This window comes from Crinia signifera, chromosome 6 (genome assembly GCF_055691185.1).
Source record: "Crinia signifera chromosome 6, ASM5569118v1, whole genome shotgun sequence".
Classification (NCBI taxonomy): domain Eukaryota; kingdom Metazoa; phylum Chordata; class Amphibia; order Anura; family Myobatrachidae; genus Crinia; species Crinia signifera.
This window is the reverse complement of record NC_139222.1, coordinates 16,194,792-16,222,447: the sequence shown is the minus strand read 5'-3', so window position 1 is coordinate 16,222,447 and position 27,656 is coordinate 16,194,792. Positions and strand designations below refer to the sequence as shown.

Genomic DNA, 27,656 nt, shown 5'->3' with positions numbered 1-27,656 from the left:
CAAAAGTTAGACATGCATTAGTCAGACATTGACAAAAGTTAGACATGCGTTAGTCAGATATTGGCAACAGTTAGACATGCATTAGTCAGATATTGGCAACAGTTAGACATGCATTAGTCAGACATTGACAAAAGTTAGACATGCGTTAGTCAGATATTGGCAACAGTTAGACATGCATTAGTCAGATATTGGCAACAGTTAGACATGCATTAGTCAGATATTGGCAACAGTTAGACATGCATTAGTCAGACATTGGCAACAGTTAGACATGCATTAGTCAGGCATTGGCAACAGTTAGACATGCATTAGTCAGATATTGGCAACAGTTAGACATGCATTAGTCAGATATTGGCAACAGTTAGACATGCATTAGTCAGACATTGACAAAAGTTAGACATGCGTTAGTCAGATATTGGCAACAGTTAGACATGCATTAGTCAGATATTGGCAACAGTTAGACATGCATTAGTCAGATATTGGCAACAGTTAGACATGCATTAGTCAGATATTGGCAACAGTTAGACATGCATTAGTCAGACATTGGCAACAGTTAGACATGCATTAGTCAGATATTGGCAACAGTTAGACATGCATCAGTCAGATATTGGCAAAACTAACAACACAAGTAAAATGTTGACATGATAAATCAGTATGTGTACATGGGCACCGTGTAAGTGTGGTTATGGTATATTACATCTACAATGTCTAGGACTACAGTGTTACACTTCTGTCCCGGACCCGCCGGGACAGACAGTGTAGACGAGTGCCAGGGGAGACGTTAGCGGCGTCGCACAGCAACGCCCCTGGCTTCCGTCCCCACGGCATCGTCAGCAGGCATCGGGGCGTTGCCGGGCAACGTCCCCGAGCGTCTCCGTCGGCGTGCCGGCGCGCTGAGGTCATGCGCCCGGCAGTGCGGCGCACGTCAGCGTCAGCGGGGATTTTGAATAAAGAGACGGCGTCTGCCCAGGACAGACGCCGGTTATAGCTTTTGCACCTCAGGGTCTCAAGTGTTCCTGGTTCCCGCTTACCCACTGCTCCTGGTTCCTGTGTCCAGTCGTCCTGTGTCCTGTCGTTCATTCCCAGCCGTGTCCTCCGTTCTGTCTCTTGTCCTCCTGGTGTCCGTGCGTTGTCCAAGCTGTCCGTACCCTGGTTCCCGCTGCCGTTGTCTCCTCGGAGCACAGATAAGTGGGGTTTATCCCCAGACTGCCCCTTACTTGTATCTTGATTCTTATGAAACACCTCTGTGTATTGTTACACCTGTTTGGTATAGGTTTGTGTTACATCTCTACGTATTGTTACGTTTACCCAGTTTGCTACAGAGCAAGGGTGACCTCGCCTTCTTGGGTTAGTTAGTCATCCCCTTGTTCATCTTTGACATTGGTGGCAGCGTTGTCAACTCTCAAGACCTGGTGGCATCGGGGGCGGAGCCTGACTAACGGGCTCTGTCGAACGCGGCTATTATAGGCGAAGCCTAGCACGCAGCCATCAATCCCATTCGATGACAACGGAGTTAGGGTTGGCGAGGACTCCCGGATATCATAACATTATAACCGGCCAGACCATACTCTGAGACTGTTGTTGCCCCTACAGCTCAGAGGTTCGGTAGTCGTGGGGAAACCCAATCATGGATCCGTCACAGCAGGCTGCTGCCCACTCTCTTGCAGGACAGATGCACACACTGACGCAGAAATTGCAAGAGCTCACCCTACGGGTAAACTCACACGAGCAACGGTCTCAGTCTAGCTCCTCCTCCGGTGGGAGTCTGGAGCCCAGGTTAAATCTCCCTGACCGTTTTTCAGGTGACCGGTCTTTGTTTTTTAATTTTAAACAGTCATGCAGGCTTTATTTCAAATTGCGCCCAGGATCTTCTGGTTCTGAGGCTCAACGGGTTGGAATGGTTATTTCACTCCTGCAGGGAGATCCTCAGTCTTGGGCCTTCGGCCTTCCAGATGGTGCTGAGGCTCTCTCTTCTGTGGATGCATTCTTCTCAGCAATGGGGTTATTATATGATGACCCGGACCGGGCGGCCTCGGCCGAGTCAAACCTTAGGGCCCTGCGTCAGGGGCAGGACACAGCTGAGGCATACTGTACTAAGTTCAGACGTTGGGCTATTGATTCTGGCTGGAACGACCCAGCGCTTCGTAGTCAGTTTCGGATTGGGTTATCCGAATCCCTTAAGGATGCATTAGTACAGTACCCCACTCCCAAAGACATTGATGGGATCATGCAGTTAGCCATTAAGGTGGATAGGAGATTTCGGGAGCGGCAGAGAGAAAGACGGTCTGGAGTGTTGCCTTCCTCATCTGTAGACGAGTCTACCGAGGTACCCGGAGACGAGCCTATGCAGTTGGGGGCCACTCGACTATCTTCATCCGAAAAAACCCGCCGACGTCTCAAGGGCCTCTGTTTGTATTGTGGGGGTCCCGGTCATCTTGCTGTTGCTTGTCCGCTGAAGGCGGGAAAAGACAGGGCCTAAGTGATACTTGGGGGGTTCACTTGGGCCTGTCGAGCTTTTCTCCCTCAGATTCTGTATTAATTCAGGTATCAGTCTCTGTTACCGACCGTTCTTGGAACGGATCTGCCTTTGTAGATTGTGGGGCGGCCGGTAACTTTATAGATGAAGGCCTGGTGCAACAATTGGGCCTTATGCCCATACCCCTGGAAAATCCCGTTTCTGTTTGTGGGTTGGATGGCTGTCCACTGTCTAAAGGCGGTATATCTTTTAGGACTCCCTCCCTTCGGCTGTCGGTGGGGGCTCTTCACTCCGAAGATATCACCTTTCTTATTTTTCACTGTCCTCTCACTCCTATAGTCCTGGGGCTGCCCTGGTTGAAAAAACACAACCCTGAATTTAATTGGGAAACTGGTGAGATCACTCGGTGGGGAGGGTCCTGTTCGGATGTTTGTCTCACTCTCCCTCTCCGTGTGATGCACCCCGATTTTCAAGCTCTCCCTCCTCAGTACCGTGATTTTTCAGATGTTTTTTCTAAAAAAGAAGCCAACACCTTGCCTCCTCATCGCCCCTTTGATTGTGCCATTGATTTAGTGTCTAATGCCAGACTTCCTAAGGGTCGTTTATATGCGTTATCCGCACCTGAGTCCCAAGCCGTGGACCTCTACATTAAAGAAAGCCTTGAAAAGGGGTTCATTCGGCCCTCTAAATCACCGGTGGGGGCGGGGTTTTTCTTTGTTGAGAAGAAAGATGGGTCTTTACGGCCCTGTATTGATTACAGAGCCCTTAACAAAATTACGGTAAAAAATTCCTACCCATTACCCCTCATCTCCGTATTATTTGACCAGATTCGGGAGGCAGTGATTTTTTCCAAAATAGACCTCAGGGGGGCCTACAACTTAATCAGAATTAAAAGTGGTGATGAATGGAAGACCGCGTTTAATACCCACTCGGGGCATTTTGAGTATCTTGTGATGCCTTTTGGTCTAGCTAACGCCCCGGCAGTCTTCCAAGACTTTATCAACGAAGTCCTTCGACCGTTTTTAGGGGGTTTTGCCGTAGTTTACTTGGACGACATTCTCATTTTTTCCAAATCTCTTCCTGAGCATCGGCAGCACGTCCGCCTGGTGTTGCAGAAGCTACGGGAGAATCATCTATATGCCAAGTTGGAAAAATGTGAATTCGAAGTGTCACAAGTGACTTTTTTAGGGTATATTATTTCCCCTCAAGGGTTCTCCATGGATCCATCGAAGGTTCAGGCCATTCAATCCTGGGCTCGCCCAACCACGCTCAAGGCCATTCAGCGATTTCTTGGTTTTTCTAACTACTATCGCAAATTTATCCGCTCCTTTTCGGACATCGTGGCACCCATAGTGGACTTGACTCGGAAAGGGGCTGACCCAGGACAATGGTCTCAACGGGCGATGGATTCTTTCTTAAAATTAAAGAAAGCGTTTTGCTCAGCTCCAATTCTGCACCACCCAGATCCCAGGCTTCCCTTTTTAATCGAAGTCGACGCCTCTGATGTGGGTGCTGGAGCAGTCCTGTCTCAGAAGGGTCCACTGGATCTAAAGATTCATCCATGCGCTTACTTCTCCCGCAAATTCTCTCCAGCCGAGAGAAATTATGATGTAGGCAATCGTGAGTTATTGGCCATCAAATGGGCGTTTGAGGAGTGGCGTCACTGGCTTGAGGGAGCTCAGCATACCATCACCGTGATCACCGATCACAAGAATCTCTCTTATATTGAGTCCGCCAAACGCCTCAACCCACGACAGGCTCGGTGGGCACTGTTCTTCACCAGATTCCGGTTTATCATCACCTTTAGGCCGGGATCTAAGAACGTGAAGGCGGATGCCCTCTCCCGCAGTTTTCAGACTTTCCAGGGGTCTGAGGTGAAAGCATCTCCCATTGTCCCTTGCTCAGTAATCATGGCGGGCCTGACCCAAGATTTAGCCACCTTAGTCATTGCTGCCCAAGCGTCGGCTCCTCAACAGACCCCACAGGACCGTTTATTTATTCCCCAGAAATTACGGCAAGCGGTTCTCAGGGACTTTCACTCGGCAAAAAGCTCCGGGCATCCAGGTATTGCCAAAACTTTTGAACAGTTAGCCAGGACTGTTTGGTGGCCCTCTATGAGGCAAGATGTCGACAAATTTGTGGCCTCATGTCTGGTCTGTGCGCGACACAAATCGTCTCGACAGTCTCCTATTGGGCCGCTGTTCCCCTTGTCCATTCCCAAGAAACCATGGTCCCATATTTCTATAGACTTTATAGTTGACCTGCCTCCGTCTAGCAAGTTCACCACCATCTGGGTTACTGTGGATAGATTTTCCAAAATGGCTCACTTTACTCCATTACATGGGCTTCCTACTGCAAAAATCCTAGCAAATTTATTCATCACCAACATCTTTAGGCTTCACGGACTCCCGGTCGATATTGTCTCGGATAGAGGTTCCCAGTTCGTGGCCAGGTTTTGGAGACAGTTTTGTGCAGCCTTAGGGATTCAGGTCAGTCTCTCCTCTGGCTATCACCCGCAGTCGAATGGACAGACCGAGAGGGTCAACCAGGCTTTGGAACAATACCTCCGCTGTTTCGTTTCAAAGTGCCAGGACAATTGGGCTGAGCTTATTCCATTAGCAGAGTTCGCATACAATAACTCTTATCATTCAGCCATCAAAAGCTCTCCTTTTTTCTGCAACTCAGGTTTGCACCCCAAATGTAGTTCATTCATGCCCCCGGTTGATCCGTCAAGATCCTCGTCCACTGTCTCGTTTTTTAGGAAAGCCTGGAAGAATGTACACATAGCCCTTAGACAATCCTCAGCCCGGTCTAAGATTTTCTTTGATAGGCACAGGAGACCGTGTCTCTTTAAAGTGGGTCAGAGAGTATGGTTATCCACACGCCATATTAGACTTCGACAGCAATGTCCCAAGTTGGGTCCCAGGTTTATCGGTCCATTTCCGATTATCGGACAAATTAACCCTGTGGCATTCAGACTTCAGCTTCCCAGGTCTCTGCGCATCAATAATGTCTTTCATTGTTCCCTGCTCAAACCTGTCATCGGAACCCTTCCATCCAGCTCTACACGTACTCAAAGACCTGTCTTGGTTCGAGGGCATAAGGAGTATGTGGTGGAACATATCTTGGATTCCAAGGTAGTCAGGGGTCAGCTCAAGTTTCTTGTCCACTGGAAGGGGTTTGGAGATGAGGAAAGATCTTGGGTCCCAGAAAAGTTTTTGCATGCGCCCCGACTAAGAGCGGAGTTCTTTAGAAAATTTCCCTGGAAACCGGGTTCTAAGGGTTCGGTGACCCCTCCTCAAGGGGGGGGTACTGTTACACTTCTGTCCCGGACCCGCCGGGACAGACAGTGTAGACGAGTGCCAGGGGAGACGTTAGCGGCGTCGCACAGCAACGCCCCTGGCTTCCGTCCCCACGGCATCGTCAGCAGGCATCGGGGCGTTGCCGGGCAACGTCCCCGAGCGTCTCCGTCGGCGTGCCGGCGCGCTGAGGTCATGCGCCCGGCAGTGCGGCGCACGTCAGCGTCAGCGGGGATTTTGAATAAAGAGCCGGCGTCTGCCCAGGACAGACGCCGGTTATAGCTTTTGCACCTCAGGGTCTCAAGTGTTCCTGGTTCCCGCTTACCCACTGCTCCTGGTTCCTGTGTCCAGTCGTCCTGTGTCCTGTCGTTCATTCCCAGCCGTGTCCTCCGTTCTGTCTCTTGTCCTCCTGGTGTCCGTGCGTTGTCCAAGCTGTCCGTACCCTGGTTCCCGCTGCCGTTGTCTCCTCGGAGCACAGATAAGTGGGGTTTATCCCCAGACTGCCCCTTACTTGTATCTTGATTCTTATGAAACACCTCTGTGTATTGTTACACCTGTTTGGTATAGGTTTGTGTTACATCTCTACGTATTGTTACGTTTACCCAGTTTGCTACAGAGCAAGGGTGACCTCGCCTTCTTGGGTTAGTTAGTCATCCCCTTGTTCATCTTTGACATTGGTGGCAGCGTTGTCAACTCTCAAGACCTGGTGGCATCGGGGGCGGAGCCTGACTAACGGGCTCTGTCGAACGCGGCTATTATAGGCGAAGCCTAGCACGCAGCCATCAATCCCATTCGATGACAACGGAGTTAGGGTTGGCGAGGACTCCCGGATATCATAACATACAGTCATGTAAACATTTTACTTGTGTAGTTAGTTTTGTCAATGTCTAACTGATGCAGGTCTACTTTTTTGCTGTCAGTTTGGTGACGGTCTGACTAGACATTGGGCAGTATTCAAGGCTCCCGATTCACAGTTTTTTTCCGGCTGTTTTCACTCCTTGCGGTGAATCTTTTTCACTGAAAATGTGATTCACCCTATTCAATGTTCACCGAAAGCGACCAGAGAATGCCGGCCAGTTCTCCGTTCCATGCTCGCTGCAATTCGCTGGTGTATTTCAATGGGGTTTTCACTGGGATTCCCCGAGAGTGTATTCAATGCTAGGATGGAGAATTGCTTTCTCCATGATTCACCGTTTTGCATTCAACATCTTTTTAAGGTGAACTAGAATGTGTGTCAAAAATCAGTAATTTTATTATGCGAAGGGGCGTGCTATTTGGATTGCAGCACTTGAATATATATATTTTTTACACGTGACGTCACAGGGGGGGGGCGGGGAGCAGCTCATTACATATTCACTGCACACTGGTCCCGCTCATTACATATGCATGGAGTGGGACCAGCGCAGCTCTCCCTCCACCGCATCCCCTGCCAGCTCTCCCGGGGGGCAGCATCTGCTGCCTGTGTTCCCCGGGAGCCCTCCTTTTCCCCCACACATACCGCGCAGGCAAGGAGGCTTTCATCTCCCTGCCATACGGTCTTACTGTACAGCTGACAATAGATATTTTTCCATTTCAGATGTAATTACACTGCGGGGCTCATTCAGGGGTGGACGGTGACCTTTGGCGCAGTTTCGCCACCCTTGGTATAATATAGCTGGACCGAAGGAGGTCCGAACATTCAGGAGATCACTCCCCTTAAAGCTCGACCAGCAAAATCCAGGCATTAGTAATACATTGATTGTTCCTACGTTCACAATTGACCAGATCCTCTACTTCATCAGGAAATGGTCTGTGGAGATTGTGTTCATCCTACGTTGTTGCCGGTTGAATCTTCATGGTGGTTTCTAGAGTTGACCTCTTTTCGAGATGCCGGTCATTTCACTTTTAAAATCTTTAACAGACGACTGGAAATCTGAAGAGAATTATCGATTTATTTTCATTATGAGATTCCTCGACTGCACATAAGCTTTTGTGGAAGGGGTTGTACACAAATCGTCATCCATGTCTGGAGAGGCAATGGAGGTCGAAGATGGTGGACAGACTGCTTTTTCCCATCTGGAAACGTTGAGCAATTTCTCTGGGAGCATCTTTGTATCCTTCATTGACAGATTTATGTATTGTGAGACTTTAATATCGGAACTGTTGATATTTTCTGTTACGTCAAACACTGAGAATCAATGCAGTTTTCTGAATTGTAAAGCACTACAGAATATGCCGGAACTATATAAATATTAATACACCCCAGTTGTTACTGGATAGGAATTTTATTGGAAAACAGGTACTTTACTGTGTAACCAAAATTTTAATTTGCTCTCCGCTGGTATTGCTATACAGTCTGTAAATGTATCTATACCTATTTTTATCATTTATATACATAAAAACAATTATTTTTTTTAAACATTTACTCTATGTTGGGCAGTGACGTACCCTGGTGTAGGTCTATTAGCTCAATAGCAATTGCTTTTCTCTTGTGTGAATTCTGATGTGTAATAAGACGTGTTTTCTGTGTAAAACATTTCCCACACTCAGTACACGTAAATGGCCTCTCACCGGTGTGACTTCTCTGATGTGTTTTAAGATGCTTTTTCTGTAGAAAACATTTACCGCACTCAGTGCATGGAAATAATTTCTCACCTGTGTGACTTTTCTGATGTGTAATAAGATCTGATTTCTGTGTAAAACATTTCCCACACTCAGAGCATGGAAACGGCTTTTCACCTGTGTGACTTCTCTGATGCCTTACAAGATCTGATTTTTGTATAAAACATTTCCCACACTCAGAGCATGGAAACGGCTTTTCACCTGTGTGACTTCTCTGATGTATTATAAGATGTGTTTTCTGTGTAAAACTTTTCCCACACTCAGAGCATGGAAATGACTTCTCACCTCTGTGACTTCTTTGATGTCTATCAAGATGTTATTTCTGTGTAAAGCATTTCCCACACTCATGAACATGTACATGAAAATGGCTTTTCACCGGTGTGACATCTCTCATGTAGAACAAGATCTGATTTCTGTAAAAAATATTTGCCACACTCAGGACATGGAAATGACTTCTCACCTGTGTGACTTCTCTGATGTATTATAAGATGTGTTTTCTGTATAAAACATTTCCCACACTCAGAGCATGGATACGGCTTCTCCCCTGTGTGAGTTCTCTGATGTGTAATAAGGTGCGATTTCTGTGTAAAACACTTGCCACACTCAGAACATGGAAATGAATTTTCACCTGAATGACTATTTTGATGTATAAGAAGATGTGATTTCTGTGTAAAACATTTCCCACACTCAGAGCATGGAAATGGCCTCTCACCTGTGTGACTTCTCTGATGCCTAACAAGATCGGATTTCTGTATAAAATATTTTCCACATTCAAAACACTGAAATGGTTTTTCATCCATGTGATGTCTCTCGTGTCTAGCAAGATGTGATGTCTGTGGAAAACATTTCCCACACTCAGAGCATGGAAATGGTTTCTCAACTGTGTGACTTCTTTGATGTGTAATAAGATCTGATTGATGATTTAAAAATACCCCACAGTGACAACAGGGAAAATTAGCATTAGCTGTATGACCTGTACTACGTGTAACAATGGCGGAGTTATTAGGAGTAGATTCCCCTTGAGATGAAGGATCAGATGATGAATTTGCATTATGAAGCACTGGATATATATCTGAGATAATGGTGTTTTCTCCTGGAGAATCTCGTATTATGTTATCTTCTATTTTAATGTCTGAAAACAAAATGAGATCTCCCATCACAATATTCTTCCTTCTGTCATCATCTGCCGGGAATGAAATAATGATAATTTAAATCAAAATTAATTTATCTTACACTGAGGAGCAAATGTTCATGCTATCTGTAATTTCAATATATTCCGTTTAGTTTCAAATTATAAAAACTTTATTACAATTCTAAATGTACATAAAGCAGTACGTTGGACATATAGAGATCCCCCATGAAGTAGCCTGAAGTTTTTAAAAGGTCATGGTTTCCTGTGTTAATTATGTATGCGACACAACAGTAATTGGGGCAGCACGGACGGTGTAATGGTTAGCATTACTGCCTCACAGCGCTGAGGTCATGGGTTCTATCCCCACCATGTGTTATATATACGGGGCAGTACGGATGGTGTAATGGTTACAGTACTGCCTCACAGCACTGAGGTCATGGGTTCTATCCCCACCATGTGTTATATATACAGGGCAGTACGGATGGTGTAATGGTTACAGTACTGCCTCACAGCACTGAGGTCATGGGTTCTATCCCCACCATGTGTTATATATACGGGGCAGTACGGATGGTGTAATGGTTAGCATTACTGCCTCACAGCGCTGAGGTCATGGGTTCTATTCCACCATGTGTTATATATACGGGGCAGTACTGACAGTGCAGTGGTTAGCATTACTGCCTCACAGCGCTGAGGTCATGGGTTCTATTCCACCATGTGTTATATATACGGGGCAGTACTGACAGTGCAGTGGTTAGTGTTACTGCCTCGCAGCGCTGAGGTAATGGGTTCTATCCCCACCATGTGTTTACGGGGCAGTACGGATGGTGTTATGGTTACATTACTGCCTCACAGCGCTGAGGTCATGGGTTCTATTCCCACCATGTGTTATATATACAGGGCAGTACGGATGGTGTAATGGTTACATTACTGCCTCACAGCGTGGAGGTCATGGGTTATATACCCCCCATGTTTTATATATACGGGGCAGTACGGATGGTGTAATGGTTATAGCATTACTGCCACACAGCGCTGAGGTCATGGGTTCTATTCCCACCATGTGTTATATATATGGGGCAGCATGGACGGTGTAATGGTTAGCATTACTGCCTCACAGCGCTGAGGTCATGGGTTCTATCCCCACCATGTGTTATATATACGGAGCAGTACGGACAGTGTAGTGGTTAGTATTACTGCCTCACAGCGCCACCATGTGTTATATATACGGGGCAGTACGGATGGTGTAATGGTTACATTACTGCCTCACAGCGCTAACTGTGTGGAGTTTGTATATTTTCCCCGTGCTTGCATGGGTTTCCTCTGGGTACTCCTGTTTCCTCCCACAATCCAAAAATATACTTTTAGGGAATATAGATTGTAAGCGCCACTGGGGCAGGGACTGTGGTGAATGATCAAATATTCTCTGTAAAGCGCTGCATAATATGTATGCACTATTTAAATAACTGGTAATAATATTCTCTGTACAGCGCTGCAGAATATGTGTGCGCTATATAAGAAACTGTTAATAAATAAAATAAATAAACTGAACTTCAACCTACTGATTTTTCTTTCTCCACTATAAAACAATATTGGATATCAGATGCCGATTTTTTAATTATTTAATTATGTTTAGAAAAGGTGCGTTTTTGCCATAACGCGAAACGTGTGGAAAATAAAGTTATTTTGTTTTGGATTCGGGATGAAAAGTTACCTCAGGGGTCCACATTTCAGGGTGACTCCTTAATAAAAAAAAAAACATGATACTTCAAATCTCTCTATATATAAAAGGCTAACTCCTCCTCACCTCTATGAGGTGAAAGACCGCCAGTGACCACTCGAAAGACCAAATTATTCCTTTGTGTGCTAAAAGATGTCATAACAGGAAGTGAAAGCAATTTTTGTAGGGACACTGATCTGTTTTAAACTTGCTGAATATGGAGAGAGGGAGTGTGGGATATAAAACTGTTACAACGCAAAGTAAAAACTGTCACAGCTCAAAGTGAAAGTATATGGCAGAAGGGGTTAGTTTGATGGGCATTTAACTAGTAAACTGGATAAATAATATCGAATAAACTAATTGTCAGATAGTCTAGATATTTGGCAAAAATAGTTTGTTTTTCATGAAAAGCTGAGATGGGTGGTGGACATTTATTTTTTTGGGGTGATCTGATGTGGAATGACCTGGAGGCTGTTGTGTATAGGTGTCCCGCTATGCTGTGGCTGTGCACAACAGCGTAGTGTAGCACAACCACAATGCACACCTTAGGTGGACTCCATTATGGCCGGATCATAAGGTCGAACGTTATGAGGTAAATTGTGTCTAAGTTGACCCCAAAAGGGTGACAAAAGGTAGACATGTCACCTAAGATCTGTATCCCAACACCATCAGACTCCAAACCACTTTGGTTACCGTGATAACGTTAAAGTTGCTCACACAAAAATCTCACGCAAAAAAAAAATCATATTCAATTTTGAAACAACTTTAATTAAAAAGAGCAAATTTCCTACTATGCCAATTTTTTTTTCCTGGAATCGGCCTTTGCCAATAATTGGGTCAGATATACAGTATAGTGTGTACAAATGATTGTTTCAGGTATAAATAGGGAAAATCGTCCTGTCACTGTCTCCTCCTCCTTGTGGGCAGGCATATGTAAATTCAGTGTAATGTGGCGGAAAAAACGGTAAAGGAGCATACGCACTCGATGTTTGGCTCCATGAGCGGTATCGTCAATGATTTCCCTTAAACTACCGGCAAATGATATAGTGCGCACACACTGAACAATATCGTTCGTTATATAGTTCCGTGACATCATCAAGTCCCCGCACCGTACATGTATTTGTTAATAATATTGTGAAATGGAGCGGCTCCCAAAGACGGCAGGGGTTGTCATTAACGACCCACAGGAGCATGCATCGTTCGTAGTGTACACACCGGCGGATATATTAAACGTATAGCTCAGAAGGGCTGAATTGAGCAGTATCGTTTAAAATATTGCATAGTGTGTACGACACTAAAATCACCTCATTTTGTGTCATCTCTTCTAGGGGTAACCTCGTCCAGCCAAGGTAATCCCCATGCAGTGCGCCCAAGATGGCTGCCTCTTCCGGTAGCTTGTGAATGCCTACACCAATTCTATATTGTTGATACACACAAGTATGACAGAGTTATACTGCATTCTCCGGCCCATCTCTATGGGGTGTGAGGGATATGGTGCACCGCTGGTGACCGCCAGGTGGTGGCGCTCTGACTCACCGATACAAGAAACTGAAATGTCCAGAGGACGCCATACACAAACAGGAGAATATGTGACTACTCTCTGTAATATGTGATTACTACTCACCTGTGTGTGCTGGGATCTGTAGAGATCTCCTCCTCCTTAACTGGCCGATCCCTCATCGCACACGTCTCCTCTTCTCCCTCCAGATCTTCTTCTTTAATATTACTCTGATCTTCACCCTGAAAACCCCACAAAAATATAAAAGAACGCGTCAATCGTGACAGAGAATCCTCAAAGTGATGGTGAAACGTGGTCAGGGCGCTCCCTCTTCTTATAGGTTGAGTATATTACGCCAGTAATAATCTACACACCTATATATTTAGATGTTTTTTCCGTGTGTTGTCCACATTCCTGTCCCAATGTCTCCTGGTCATATTATTACTCCAACCAGTGGCGTAACTATAAATTTTGCTCCCCCCAGCTGAAAAAGTTTCTGCCCCCCCCTACACATTACGCCACACATCGTAATGCCCCTTACACTATATGCCACACGCCGTAATTAACCTTACACTATACCACACACACCTAATGAACCTTACACTATGGGTGGAATTTATTGCCGCCCGATTTCAGTGGCAGGGCGATATGTCTGCCGAATGCTGACTTTTTTTTTTGAACGGGAATTAATTTAAAAGCCATGGTTTTGCCTTGTAAGTTAATTCCCCTTTAAAAACATCCGAGTTCGGCGGACATCTCTCACTGCCACTGAAATCGGGCGGCATTAAATTCCGCCCTATATGTCACACACCGTTGTGGGTGGCACAGTGGGACAGTCGCAAAAAAAAAAAATGACTGTCCCATGAAAATCGGGACAGATGGGAATGACTGCAAATAGAGGCTCTGATGCTGACAGACGCTGACATCTGGAGACATGACACAGACACCCGGACAATTGACACAAATATGCTGACACATGATAACACAGTGCTGCTGCCGGGAGGAAGCAGGGAGGGAGAGACAGGACGGACCTCACCTCCTCAGGTCAGTGTTAGGCAGACAGTGACAGGCACAATGGCATCCGCCAGCAGCAGCTCGGCGCTCCCTGCAGACCCCGTTGGTGCCGGCTCCTCCAAGCCACCGCGGGGGCTGCTGCAGTGTAGTTACGCCACTGACTCCAACCTCATTAAATTACAGTCTCCACTTTCCCAGCCATACAGTACTTCTCATATATTCATGTACCTGCACAATCAACCAATCAGCTCCTACCTGTCATTTTTCAAACCCAGCCTGTAACATGGCAGGTAGGAGCTGATTGGCTGGTTACTATCGCTTTCCATTGGATCCCTTTTTGAAGCTTGATACATCTGGCCCATTATTACTAGTATATATATATTATAGAATCTTTCCAAGCCACTTACTGTATTGGTATTGCCCCACGTATCCCATTGTCCCTTCCTTTGTGTACCCCACTCTCCATGACAAATGTTCTGGTCACGCCGCACCTAGTCTATGCCAAAATGTCACCTGTTCTCATTTACCTGCCCATAGCCAACACTTATCCTATCGGTGCAGTGTACCCATATCACCTAGCCCATTCCGCCATATTTACAATTACCATATCCAAATCCTCAGCTACGTTTCCCCCTATTATCACTACCTTCACCGTATTATTCCCATCAATCCCCATTTGTAGATGCTTATACTGTTATCCTGTACTTCCTATGGTTCTGACTTCTATCTTTATGTCTACTGAGGAGGCGATTCGTCATTTCTGTCCTATATAACCCTCTCCAGCTCCCTACCCAAAAAGGGTGTGTAGAGATTGTGGTCTCAAAGGTTAGGGGGCGTAGACTCATGTAAGGAGGCGTGGCTTTAAAGGAAACGGTTGTGGCCTCACAGGAAACCGGTCGTGGCCTCAAGGTAAAGGGATGTGGCTTTGTGTCTGAACCCCTGTTGACACTACTGACCATTGGTGCACTACATGTAACATCAATATATTTTCTGCAGCACATTCATCATCATTCAGCTCACCCCATATCCGACTGGTCACACGAGTATATGGTGACACCCTAAATCCCACCTACCTGATCCTCCTGTGGGGTCCTGTGAGTCTCCTCTGTACAGTGCTGGGAATACAGAGGACGGGGACATCTCTCTGGGGTATCTCTGTTACTGGGCCCATCTGTAGGAGACACACAGTGACTGAGGACATGGTATATATGTGATTATCCTGGGAATACAGAGGACGGGGACATCTCTCTGGGGTATCTCTGTTACTGGGACCATCTGTAGGAGACACGCAGTGACTGAGGACATGGTATATATGTGATTATCCTGGGAATACAGAGGACGGGGACATCTCTCTGGGGTATCTCTGTTACTGGGCCCATCTGTAGGAGACACACAGTGACTGAGGACATGGTATATATGTGATTATCCTGGGAATACAGAGGACGGGGACATCTCTCTGGGGTATCTCTGTTACTGGAGCCATCTGTAGGAGACACGCAGTGACTGAGGACATTGTATATATGTGATTATCCTGGGAATACAGAGGACGGGGACATCTCTCTGGGGTATCTCTGTTACTGGGCCCATCTGTAGGAGACACGCAGTGACTGAGGACATTGTATATATGTGATTATCCTGGGAATACAGAGGACGGGGACATCTCTCTGGGGTATCTCTGTTACTGGGCCCATCTGTAGGAGACACGCAGTGACTGAGGACATGGTATATATGTGATTATCCTGGAAATACAGAGGACGGGAACATCTCTCTGGGGTATCTCTGTTACTGGGCCCATCTGTAGGAGACACACAGTGACTGAGGACATGGTATATATGTGATTATCCTGGGAATACAGAGGACGGGGACATCTCTCTGGGGTATCTCTGTTACGGGGCCCATCTGTAGGAGACACGCAGTGACTGAGGACATTGTATATATGTGATATCCTGGGAATACAGAGGACAGGGACATCTCTCTGGGGTATCTCTGTTACGGGGCCCATCTGTAGGAGACACACAGTGACTGAGGACATTGTATATATGTGATTATCCTGGGAATACAGAGGACGGGGACATCTCTCTGTGGTATCTGTTACTGGGCCCATCTGTAGGAGACACACAGTGACTGAGGACATAGTATATATGTGATTATCCTGGGAATACAGAGGACGGGGACATCTCTCTGGGGTATCTCTGTTACTGGGCCTATCTGTAGGAGACACGCAGTGACTGAGGACATGGTATATATGTGATTATCCTAGGAATACAGAGGACGGGGACATCTCTCTGGGGTATCTCTGTTACTGGGCCCATCTAAAGGAGACACGCAATGACTGAGGACATGGTATATATGTGATTATCCTGGGAATACAGAGGACGGGGACATCTCTCTGGGGTATCTCTGTTACTGGGCCCATCTGTAGGAGACACACAGTGACTGAGGACATGGTATACATGTGATTATCCTGGGAATACAGAGGACGGGGACATCTCTCTGGGGGATCTCTGTTACTGGGCCCATCTGTAGGAGACACACAGTGACTGAGGACATTGTATATATGTGATTATCCTGGGAATACAGAGGACGGGGACATCTCTCTGGGGTATCTCTGTTACTGGGCCCATCTGTAGGAGACACACAGTGACTGAGGACATTGTATATATGTGATTATCCTGGGAATACAGAGGACGGGGACATCTCTCTGGGGTATCTCTGTTACTGGGCCCATCTGTAGGAGACACGCAGTGACTGAGGACATGGTATATATGTGATTATCCTGGGAATACAGAGGATGGGGTCATTCTCTGGGGTATCTCTGTTACTGGGCCCATCTGTAGGAGACACGCAGTGACTGAGGACATGGTATATATGTGATTATCCTGGGAATACAGAGTACGGGGACAACTCTCTGGGTATCTCTGTTACTGGGCCCATCTGTAGGAGACACACAGTGACTGAGAACATAGTATATATGTGATTATCCTGGGAATACAGAGGATGAGGACATCTCTCTGGGGGATCTCTGTTACTGAGCCCATCTGTAGGAGACACGCAGTGACTGAGGACATTGTATATATGTGATTATCCTGGGAATACAGAGGACGGGGACATCACTCTGGGGTATCTCTGTTACTGGGCCCATCTGTAGGAGACACGCAGTGACTGAGGACATGGTATATATGTGATTATCCTGGGAATACAGAGGATGGGGTCATTCTCTGGGGTATCTCTGTTACTGGGCCCATCTGTAGGAGACACGCAGTGACTGAGGACATGGTATATATGTAACTATCATGTAATGTGTGTATGTAGGTGGCTGTCAGTACCGCTCCCCAGTAAAGTCTCCTGTTACCCATTGATGTTAGGGGCCGGTAACTCTCCATCATCCCGTCCTTATGTAACTCCCAGGTGCTCTGGAAATTCTTCTTATGATTCAGCGGGTGCGCACCGTGACAGAGAGACAAGTGCAGGCGTATGTCCCCTGTGTGTGCAGACAAAAGAAAACACCATTAAGATCCAACTCAATTTACTGACATAGATGTTTTGTTGTCCAAGCAGAGTCCTTCCACCGCCAGGGCCAACCTCTGTTCTTCTGCTGGGGCCCATACACACAGAACGATGATATATCGCTGGTACATACACACTGGCTGATGGCCTGTCAATATATATCGTCCATTTAATCAAAACGGACAATATATCGGCCAGTGTGTATGCTACTTAACTCTAAGGGGGCCAGATGTACTAAGCTTGAAAAAAGTGATAAAGTGCCAATCAGCTCCTAAGTGTCATGTTGCAGCCATTTAAAAATGACAGTAAGGAGCTGATTGGTTAGTGGATTATCAATTTTCTTGGCTTAGTAACATCTCGCCCTTGGTCTGCTGTCAGGGAAGGGGGGCCGCGGGTGTGTACCTGATACTGCAAAGGTAGTGTCTAGTTCCTTCTCTCCAGGCGTACCAACATTACGTCACATCCCACGTGACCATCACGTGATCACCCCATGTGATCACTATACTGCAGCAGCGGGATTTTCAATTCAGACGCCGTTCAGTCTGCCCATGCTACACCATACACAGCGCGATACTGCGCGCCGCGGGCTTTGCAGGCGCCAGTCAGTCTGATGCCCGCTAGCTGACCTGTGTGCCGGACACTAGCTGACCCAATGCTGCCCGACTGCGCGGGATTTTCAGGCGCCAGTCAGTCTGATGCCCGCTGACCCTCCACACCATGTCACCAGCACGTGACCGACCACTATATACTTAACCCCTTCACGACATTTGACGTATATATACGTCATGGCCGGGAAGTACTTCCCGACCGTTGACGTATATATACGTCATGGCTTAAAACTGTCACTGCGTCTAGAGACGCAGTGACAGAGGGACGATGTCTGCTGTCCCTGACAGCAGACATGTCCGTGCATGCCCAGGGGGGGCGGCGATGCCGCCCCCCCGTCGGCGATCGCTGTGATTGGCTGTTCATTGTGAACAGCCATTCACAGCGTTTTCTGTGTCACCGGCGAATAACGTTCGCCGGTGACACGGGATCGGAGGTGATTGGTGCTGTAAAGTACAGCACCAATCACCGCGGGGTGTAAGGGTGACACTGGTGTCACCCCACCTCACCCCTCCCGCCCCCAAAGGCCGTGATTGGTTCGTCGGACCGACGGACCAATCACAGCCATGGAGGGGGGTTTAAACTAACGGTGACTGCACTGCAGACGCCATTCCGGTCTGGAATAGCGTGCAGTGCGGTCACCGTGCCCAGCTGCCGCCTATACTGACCAGAACCCATCCAAAATACTTACCTGATCATTGATATTGCTTATGCTTGTGACATCTTGTGACATCCTGTGACATCTTGTGCTGCTGCGATTTATTAGATAGAGAGAGAGTTAGAGAGAGTTAGAGAGAGAGATAGAGAGGCCTAGTGCTATATTTTGTGCTGCTGCAGTGTGATAGAGCTATAGATAGAGAGATAGAGAGAGATAGAGAGAGATAGAGAGAGAGAGATAGAGAGAGAGATAGTGACAGATTGTGCTATATATTTTTTATATAACTGAAAGAGATAGAGAGAGATAGAGAGAGATAGAGAGGCCTAGTGCTATATTTTGTGCTGCTGCAGTGTGATAGAGCTATAGATAGATAGAGAGAGATAGAGAGAGATAGAGAGAGAGAGATAGTGACAGATTGTGCTATATATTTTTTATATAACTGACTGCTGCCCCCCCTTTTGTGCTGATCAGTATAAATTAACTGATCAGCAACTTTTTGGGGGCGCAGGTTTTTTTTTATATATAGATATACCTGTCAGTGCTGCTGCTGCAGTGTCATAGAGTGATAGATAGTGAGAGATAGAGAGATAGAGAGAGATAGTGACAGAGAGTGATAGAGACTGCTATATTTTGTGTCTGCTGCCCCCCTTTTGTGCACCCCCAGCAACTTTTTGGGGGTGCAGGGGTTATTTTTCATATATATAACTGTCAGTGCTGCTGCTGCAGTGTCATAGAGTGATAGATAGTGAGAGATAGAGAGATAGAGAGAGATAGTGACAGAGAGTGATAGAGAGTGCTAAATTTTGTGTCTGCTGCCCCCGCCTTTTGTGCTGGTGATCAGCAACTTTTTGGGGGTACAGAGGTTTTTTTTTTTATATATATACCTGTCAGTACCACCAAAGGTTGTGCACCTGCTGCCCCTCACTGGTAATCAGTGTCGCATCACTGATCACCTTTTTTTATTTTTTGTGAGTGCTGTGGGGTCTTTTTTACATTTTTTTTTTTACACACACTGTGATTTTGTGTGTGTCCTGTGGCCACTGTGCGCTGATCAGTGACGTACATCACTGATCAGCTTTTTCGGCACAGGGTTGATCTATTTTTTTTTTTTTTTGGATCAAATTCCTGTTGCCTTTGAGCGCTGTTCAGTGACGGACGTTACTGACCAACATCTGTGCTCAATTTTTGGCGCAGGACCTTTTTTTTTTTTAACCCCTTCCATTTTTTTTTTTTAACCCCTTCCATTTTTTTTTTTTAACCCCTTCCATTTTTTTTTTTAACCCCTTCCATTTTTTTTTTTTTGAACCCTTCAATTTTTTTTTTTTTGTATTTTTTTTTTTTCTGCACTACATACACACTACACACTACATACCCCCCGGGTTGAAATAAAGTTTGTACCCCCCCCCTACACTATACACGTGTTGAAACATTTCACTACCAGTAACACAAAAATATAAATGGCATCCCAAATGTCATCCCAAATGTCGTCCCAGTCATCCAGGAGAATGTATTCGGTGGAGGAGGCATATGCCATGCTTGCCTCTGACTCTGACACAGCCAGTGAGGCAAGCGGGGAATTTGAAGGATTTGTCTTAAGCTCCTCTTCCTCCTCTGATGATGAGGGACCCCCTCAAAGACGCCCCCGTAGAGCAGCTGAGACCCCCCCCCAATAATTGATCTCGTATGGACCCCACCACCAGACAATTTTGAGCCACAGGTTCCTGAGTTTTTGGCCATCCCAGGAATCCAATTTGATTCAACAGGTCTCAGAGAAATTGACTTTTTCAAATTATTTTTCTCTGATGATTTTATAAATTTAATGGTGGACCAAACTAATTTATATGCCCAGCAGTTTATTGCTCAAAACCCCACGTCATCATTTGCTAGGTGGACCCCTGTAGATGCAGTAGAGATGATGACGTTTTGGGGTCTGGTGTTACATATGGGCATAGTAAAAAAGCCACAAATTAGGCAATATTGGAGTACAGATGTTCTGTACAGCACCCCATTTCACCGTATGGCCATGCCCCGGGCTCGTTTTGAGGCAATCCATAAATTTATACATTACACCGATAATGCACAGTGCCCACCCAGAGATGATCCCACCTTTGACAGGCTATTCAAAGTCAGGCCGGTCATTGATCATTTCAGTGCCAAATTTGCAGAGCTATACATCCCTGATAAATGTATTAGTATCGACGAGTCCCTTATACATTTTAAAGGAAGGGTTAAATTCCGCCAGTACCTTCCCAGTAAGAGGGCAAGGTATGGCATAAAAATGTATAAGCTGTGTGAAAGCACCACAGGGTACACCCACAAGTTTAGGGTATATGAAGGGAAGGATTCAAGAATTGAACCACCAGAATGCCCCCCCTCCCTCGTAGGTGTTAGTGGAAAAATTGTCTGGGATTTAATGCACCCCTTCCTGGATAAGGGTTATCACCTCTATGTGGATAACTTTTACACCAGCATCCCCCTGTTTAAGGCCCTTGGTTCAAGAGGTACAGCAGCTTGCGGTACTGTGCGCAAGAACCAAAGAGGCCTCCCCAAAACGCACATTGCCCAAGTAATGAGAAGGGGTGAAAGCAGGGGAATATGCACCGAAAATATGTTGTTGATCAAATATAAGGACAAGAGGGATGTCCTTATACTGACAACAATTCATGGAGACAGTACCACCTCCATCCCTGTACGAGGTACCAGTACCCACACCTCAAAACCAAATTGTATCCTAGATTACAATAAGTACATGGGCGGAGTGGATCTTTCAGATCAGGTACTGAAGCCGTACAGTGCCCTGCGGAAAACAAAAATCTGGTACAAGAAGCTGGCCGTGTATATCATCCAGATGGCACTGTATAACGCTTACGTGCTATTCCGTTCTACCGGCCAGAGGGGGACATTTATGCACTTTCAAGAGGAAGTCATAAAGAGCCTAACATTTGGGAATCAGCAGGCAGAGGGCCCCAGTACTTCTAGTACTGGCCCCCGTATTGTACCAGGGCAGCATTTTCCCAACGAAATCCCCTCCACTGCAAGAAAGGGCAGGACACAAAAAAGGTGCAAAGTTTGCTATAAAAAGGGAATAAGAAAGGAAACTATTTTCCACTGTGAAACTTGCCCCGACAAACCCGGCCTATGTATAAAGGAGTGTTTCAAAATATACCACACATCTATGGATTATTAGGTTCATCATTTCACCGTGCTTCGGGGGTCTTGCTAATGCCACATAGCACCCACCATTCATTCCACCAGAATCTGAGCTGCAAAAACCAAAAATCACTCCTTCCCTTCTGAGTCCTGCCATGCACCCAACTGGTATTTTTTGGTCACATGTGAGGCATTGCCGTACTCTGGAGAAATTGGGGCACAGATTTTGGGGTGCTTTGTCTCCTTCATTCCTTGTGAAAATGAAAAATTTTGAGCCAGAAGTACATTTTTGTGTAAAAAAATGTATTTTTTTCATTTTCACTGCCCAGTTGTACCAAAATTGATGAAACCCCTGGGGGTTTGAAATGTACACTATACCCCTAGATGAATTCCCTGAGGGGTGTAGTTTGCAAAATGGGGTCACTTGTGGGGGGGTTCCACTGTATTGGTAATGCAACATAGCACCCACCATTCATTCCACCAAAATCTGAGCTGCAAAATCCAAAAATCACTCCTTCCCTTCTGAGTCCTGCCATGCACCCAACTGGTATTTTTTGGTCACATGTGAGGCATTGCCGTACTCTGGAGAAATGGGGGCACAGATTTTGGGGTGCTTTGTCTCCTTCATTCCTTGTGAAAATGAAAAATTTTGAGCCAGAAGTACATTTTTGTGTAAAAAAATGTATTTTTTTCATTTTCACTGCCCAGTTGTACCAAAATTGATGAAAGCCCTGGGGGTTTGAAATGTACACTATACCCCTAGATGAATTCCCTGAGGGGTGTAGTTTGCAAAATGGGGTCACTTGTGGGGGGGTTCCACTGTATTGGTAATGCAACATAGCACCCACCATTCATTCCACCAAAATCTGTGCTGCAAAATCCAAAAATCACTCCTTCCCTTCTGAGTCCTGCCATGCACCCAACTGGTATTTTTTGGTCACATGTGAGGCATTGCCGTACTCTGGAGAAATGGGGGCACAGATTTTGGGGTGCTTTGTCTCCTTCATTCCTTGTGAAAATGAAAAATTTTGAGCCAGAAGTACATTTTTGTGTAAAAAAATGTATTTTTTTCATTTTCACTGCCCAGTTGTACCAAAATTGATGAAACCCCTGGGGGTTTGAAATGTACACTATACCCCTAGATGAATTCCCTGAGGGGTGTAGTTTGCAAAATGGGGTCACTTGTGGGGGGGTTCCACTGTATTGGTGCTTGGGGGGTCTTGCTAATGCGACATAGCACCCACCAAAATTCCACCAGAATCTGAGCTGCAAAATCCAAAAATCACTCCTTCCCTTCTAAGTCCTGCCATGCACCCAACTGGTATTTTTTGGTCACATGTGAGGCATTGCCGTACTCGGGAGAAATTGGGGCACAGATTTTGGGGTGCTTTGTCTCCTTCATTCCTTGTGAAAATGAAAAATTTTGAGCCAGAACTGCATGTTTGTGTAAAAAAATGTAATTTTCCATTTTCACATCCCAGTTGTACCAAAATTGGTGAAACCCCTGGGGGTTTGAAATGTACACTATACCCCTAGATGAATTCCCTGAGGGGTGTACTTTGCAAAATGGGGTGACTTGTGGGGGGGTTCCACTGTATTGGTGCTTTGGGAGTCTTGCTAATGCAACATAGCACCCACCATTCATTCCACCAAAATCTTTGCTGCAAAATCCAAAAATCACTCCTTCCCTTCTGAGTCCTGCCATGCACCCAACTGGTATTTTTTGGTCACATGTGAGGCATTGCCGTACTCGGGAGAAATTGGGGCACAGATTTTGGGGTGCTTTGTCTCCTTCATTCCTTGTGAAAATGAAAAATTTTGAGCCAGAACTGCATGTTTGTGTAAAAAAATGTAATTTTCCATTTTCACATCCCAGTTGTACCAAAATTGGTGAAACCCCTGGGGGTTTGAAATGTACACTATACCCCTAGATGAATTCCCTGAGGGGTGTACTTTGCAAAATGGGGTGACTTGTGGGGGGGTTCCACTGTATTGGTGCTTTGGGAGTCTTGCTAATGCAACATAGCACCCACCATTCATTCCACCAAAATCTTTGCTGCAAAATCCAAAAATCACTCCTTCCCTTCTGAGTCCTGCCATGCACCCAACTGGTATTTTTTGGTCACATGTGAGGCATTGCCGTACTCGGGAGAAATTGGGGCACAGATTTTGGGGTGCTTTGTCTCCTTCATTCCTTGTGAAAATGAAAAATTTTGAGCCAGAACTGCATGTTTGTGTAAAAAAATGTAATTTTCCATTTTCACATCCCAGTTGTACCAAAATTGGTGAAACCCCTGGGGGTTTGAAATGTACACTATACCCCTAGATGAATTCCCTGAGGGGTGTACTTTGCAAAATGGGGTGACTTGTGGGGGGTTCCACTGTATTGGTGCTTTGGGAGTCTTGCTAATGCAACATAGCACCCACCATTCATTCCACCAAAATCTTTGCTGCAAAATCCAAAAATCACTCCTTCCCTTCTGAGTCCTGCCATGCACCCAACTGGTATTTTTTGGTCACATGTGAGGCATTGCCGTACTCGGGAGAAATTGGGGCACAGATTTTGGGGTGCTTTGTCTCCTTCATTCCTTGTGAAAATGAAAAATTTTGAGCCAGAACTGCATGTTTGTGTAAAAAAATGTAATTTTCCATTTTCACATCCCAGTTATACCAAAATTGGTGAAACCCCTGGGGGTTTGAAATGTACACTATACCCCTAGATGAATTCCCTGAGGGGTGTAGTTTGCAAAATGGGGTCACTTGTGGGGGGGTTCCACTGTATTGGTGCTTGGGGGGTCTTGCTAATGCGACATAGCACCCACCAAAATTCCACCAGAATCTGAGCTGCAAAATCCAAAAATCACTCCTTCCCTTCTAAGTCCTGCCATGCACCCAACTGGTATTTTTTGGTCACATGTGAGGCATTGCCGTACTCGGGAGAAATTGGGGCACAGATTTTGGGGTGCTTTGTCTCCTTCATTCCTTGTGAAAATGAAAAATTTTGAGCCAGAACTGCATGTTTGTGTAAAAAAATGTAATTTTCCATTTTCACATCCCAGTTGTACCAAAATTGGTGAAACCCCTGGGGGTTTGAAATGTACACTATACCCCTAGATGAATTCCCTGAGGGGTGTAGATTGCAAAATGGGGTGACTTGTGGGGGAGGTTCCTAACTTTTAGCACTTATGGTGCCTAGAAACCTACATGGTGCCTAAAAAAAAATCTCATAAAAAGGAGGCTCCAAAATCAAGTAGGTGCTCCTTCTATTATGAAGCCTGTGGTTTGGTCAACGTGCACACTAGGGCCACATATAGGATATTTTTGAAAACAAAAGAATTGGGGGAATCAATTTTTAGTCACATTTCTCTAGTAAAATCTACTGTATTCATTAGAAAAATGTATTAAAATTGAAACTCTGCAAAAAAAAAGAAATTTTGAAATTTCACCTACACTTTGTTTTAATTCCTGTGAAACACCTAAAGGGTTAACAAACTTCCAAAATGCTGTTTTGAATACTGTGAGGGGTGCAGTTTTTGAAATGGCATCATTTATGGGGGTGTCTCACATACAAGTCCCTCAAAGTCACATCAGAACTGAACTGGTCCCTAAAAAAATCAGTGTTTGAAATTTTCATGAAAATTTGAGAATTTGCTATTCATATTGTAAGCCTCCTAGTGTCCAAAAAAATTAAAAGGAAGTTGAAATAATGATGGAAACATAAAGTAGACATATGGTCTATGTTAGTTATTAACTATTTTGAGTGGTATGATTATTTGTCTCACAAGCAGAAAATTTAACATTTTGCAAATTGCTAAATTTTCCATTTTTTCACGATATTTTGGTATTTTTCACAAAAAAAACACAGACTGTATCGACGAAAATTTACCACTAACTTGAAGTACAATGTGTCACGAGAAAACAATCTCAAAATCACTGGGATAAGTAAAAGCAAAAAAAAGTTATCCCCACTTAAGTGAGACATGTCAGATTTGAAAAAAAGGGCTCTGTCATGAAGGCACAAACTGGCTCTGTCATGAAGGGGTTAAGCTTGTCACCCGCCAGCCACTCACTCTCTACCCGTCGCCGAATGCTGCTACATGATCTGCCATTCTGCCACTGACTTCCCGTGCCAGCGACACTAAGGTAATAAACCTGGGACCAGGCTGCAAAGTGGGGACATGTGGAGGACACTGCAGCGGGGAGCATATGGGGCGCAGACTGCACAAGGGGGAGTATATGGGGCGCAGGGCAGGCTGGAGGGGCAAGCATATGGGGAGTAGGCTGCACAAGGGGGAGCATATGGGGAGTAGGCTGCACAAGGGGGACCATATGGGAAGCAGGCTGCACAGGGGGGAGCATATGGGGTGCAGGCTGGGGGGCCATATGGGGTGCAGGCTGGGGGGGGGGGGCATATGGGGAACAGGCTGCACAAGGGGGAGTAGGCTGGGGGGGGCATATGGGGAGCAGGCTGCACAGGGGGGAGCATATGGGGAGCAGGCTGCAATGGGGGGAGCATATGGGGAGCAGGCTGCAATGGGGGGGGCATATGGGGAGCAGGCTGCACAGGGGGGAGCATATGGGGATCAGGCTGCACAGGGGGGAGCATATGGGGAACAGGCTGCACAAGGGGGAGCAGGCTGGGGGGGCATATGGGGAGCAGGCTGCACAGGGGGGAGCATATGGGGAGCAGGCTGGAGGGAGGAGCATATGGGGCGCTGGCTGCAGGGGAAAGCATATGGGGAGCAGGCTGCACAAGGGGGACCATATGGGGCGCAGGCTGGAGGGGCAAGTATATGGGGCGCTTATGGGGAGCAGGCTGCACAGGGGGTAGCATATGGGGAGCAGGCTGCACAAGGGGGACCATATGGGGCGCAGGCTGGAGGGGCAAGCATATGGGGAGCAGACTGGATGGGCAAGCATATGGGTATCAGGCTGGGGGGGGGGCATATGGGGAGCAGGCTGCACAGGGGGGACCATATGGGGCGCTGGCTGCAGGGGAAAGAATATGGGGAGCAGGCTGCACAAGGGGGACCATATGGGGCGCAGGCTGGAGGGGCAAGCATATGGGGAGCAGGCTGCAGCGGGGGGCAAATGGGGAGCAGGCAGCACAGGGGGGGAGCAGGCTTCACAGGGGGGGAACATATGGGGAGTATGCTGCACAGGGGGGAGCATATGGGGCGCTGGCTGCAGGGGTAAGCATATGGTGAACAGGCTGCACAAGGGGGGCCATATGGGGCGCAGGCTGGAGGGGCAAGCATATGGGGCGCTTATGGGGAGCAGGCTGCTCAGGGGGGAGCATATGGGGAGCAGGCTGCACAGGGGGGGAGCACATGGGGGGCAGGCTGCACAGGGGGGAGCACATGGGGAGCAGGCTGCACAGGGGGGAGCACATGAGGAGCAGGCTGCACAGGGGGGAGCACATGGGGAGCAGTAGTGATGGCCATCGGTGCAGTCGATGCTTGCCATCAATGGTCATAAACTATTAACTTTAAGAAATTGGATTTATTTTACTGATGAAACAATATATGCTGTAACATCAAATGTTTGTGTTTATTGATTGGAATAATCATTGGTGACATTTGTAGCGCACCTCTATTCTGTTTCTATAAACTATGTAATGGATAACCATCGATTGCTAAAAGAAATCGATAGTTATACATCACCTTTGAGTGGCTGTAGGACCATTCAAAATCCGTTCTGGGGTTGGGGGCGTGGCTATGCTCAGTGTCCCGGCACCTTGACGAAAAGAAAAAAAAAACGCATTGTTTCTGCTATGCCATCGATGTAGGAAAACCATCAGTCATCAACGGCCATAAACAATCAATTATTTTGAGTCATCTATGGCTTATGGCCATTGTTAAATACTTTTGCCATTGATGCCAGATGGTTTTCCTACATCGATGGCATAGTAGAAACAATGTTTCTCTTTTTTTCTTCTCTTCAAGATGCCGGGACACTGAGCATAGCTCCGCCCCCAACACCATGAAGCCCTACCCCCACATTT

General features: G+C 46.3%; 1 protein-coding gene and 1 long non-coding RNA gene across 2 annotated transcripts; both read right to left on the bottom strand.

The window, feature by feature from the left end:
* Positions 1-8,717: 8,717 nt before the first annotated feature.
* On the bottom strand, positions 8,718-9,533 carry LOC146009531 (uncharacterized). The gene has a single exon (XM_083149973.1). The coding sequence runs from the start codon at positions 9,528-9,530 to the stop codon at positions 8,718-8,720; it is 813 nt and encodes a 270-aa protein (XP_083006099.1). The 5' UTR covers positions 9,531-9,533.
* Positions 9,534-9,552: 19 nt separating this feature from the next.
* On the bottom strand, positions 9,553-17,582 carry LOC146009530 (uncharacterized). Its single transcript, XR_014444684.1, has 4 exons — positions 17,084-17,582; positions 14,805-14,902; positions 12,844-12,959; positions 9,553-9,556 (listed from the first exon to the last, which is right to left on the bottom strand). It is a non-coding gene; the product is annotated as an uncharacterized LOC146009530 (long non-coding RNA).
* Positions 17,583-27,656: the final 10,074 nt, after the last annotated feature.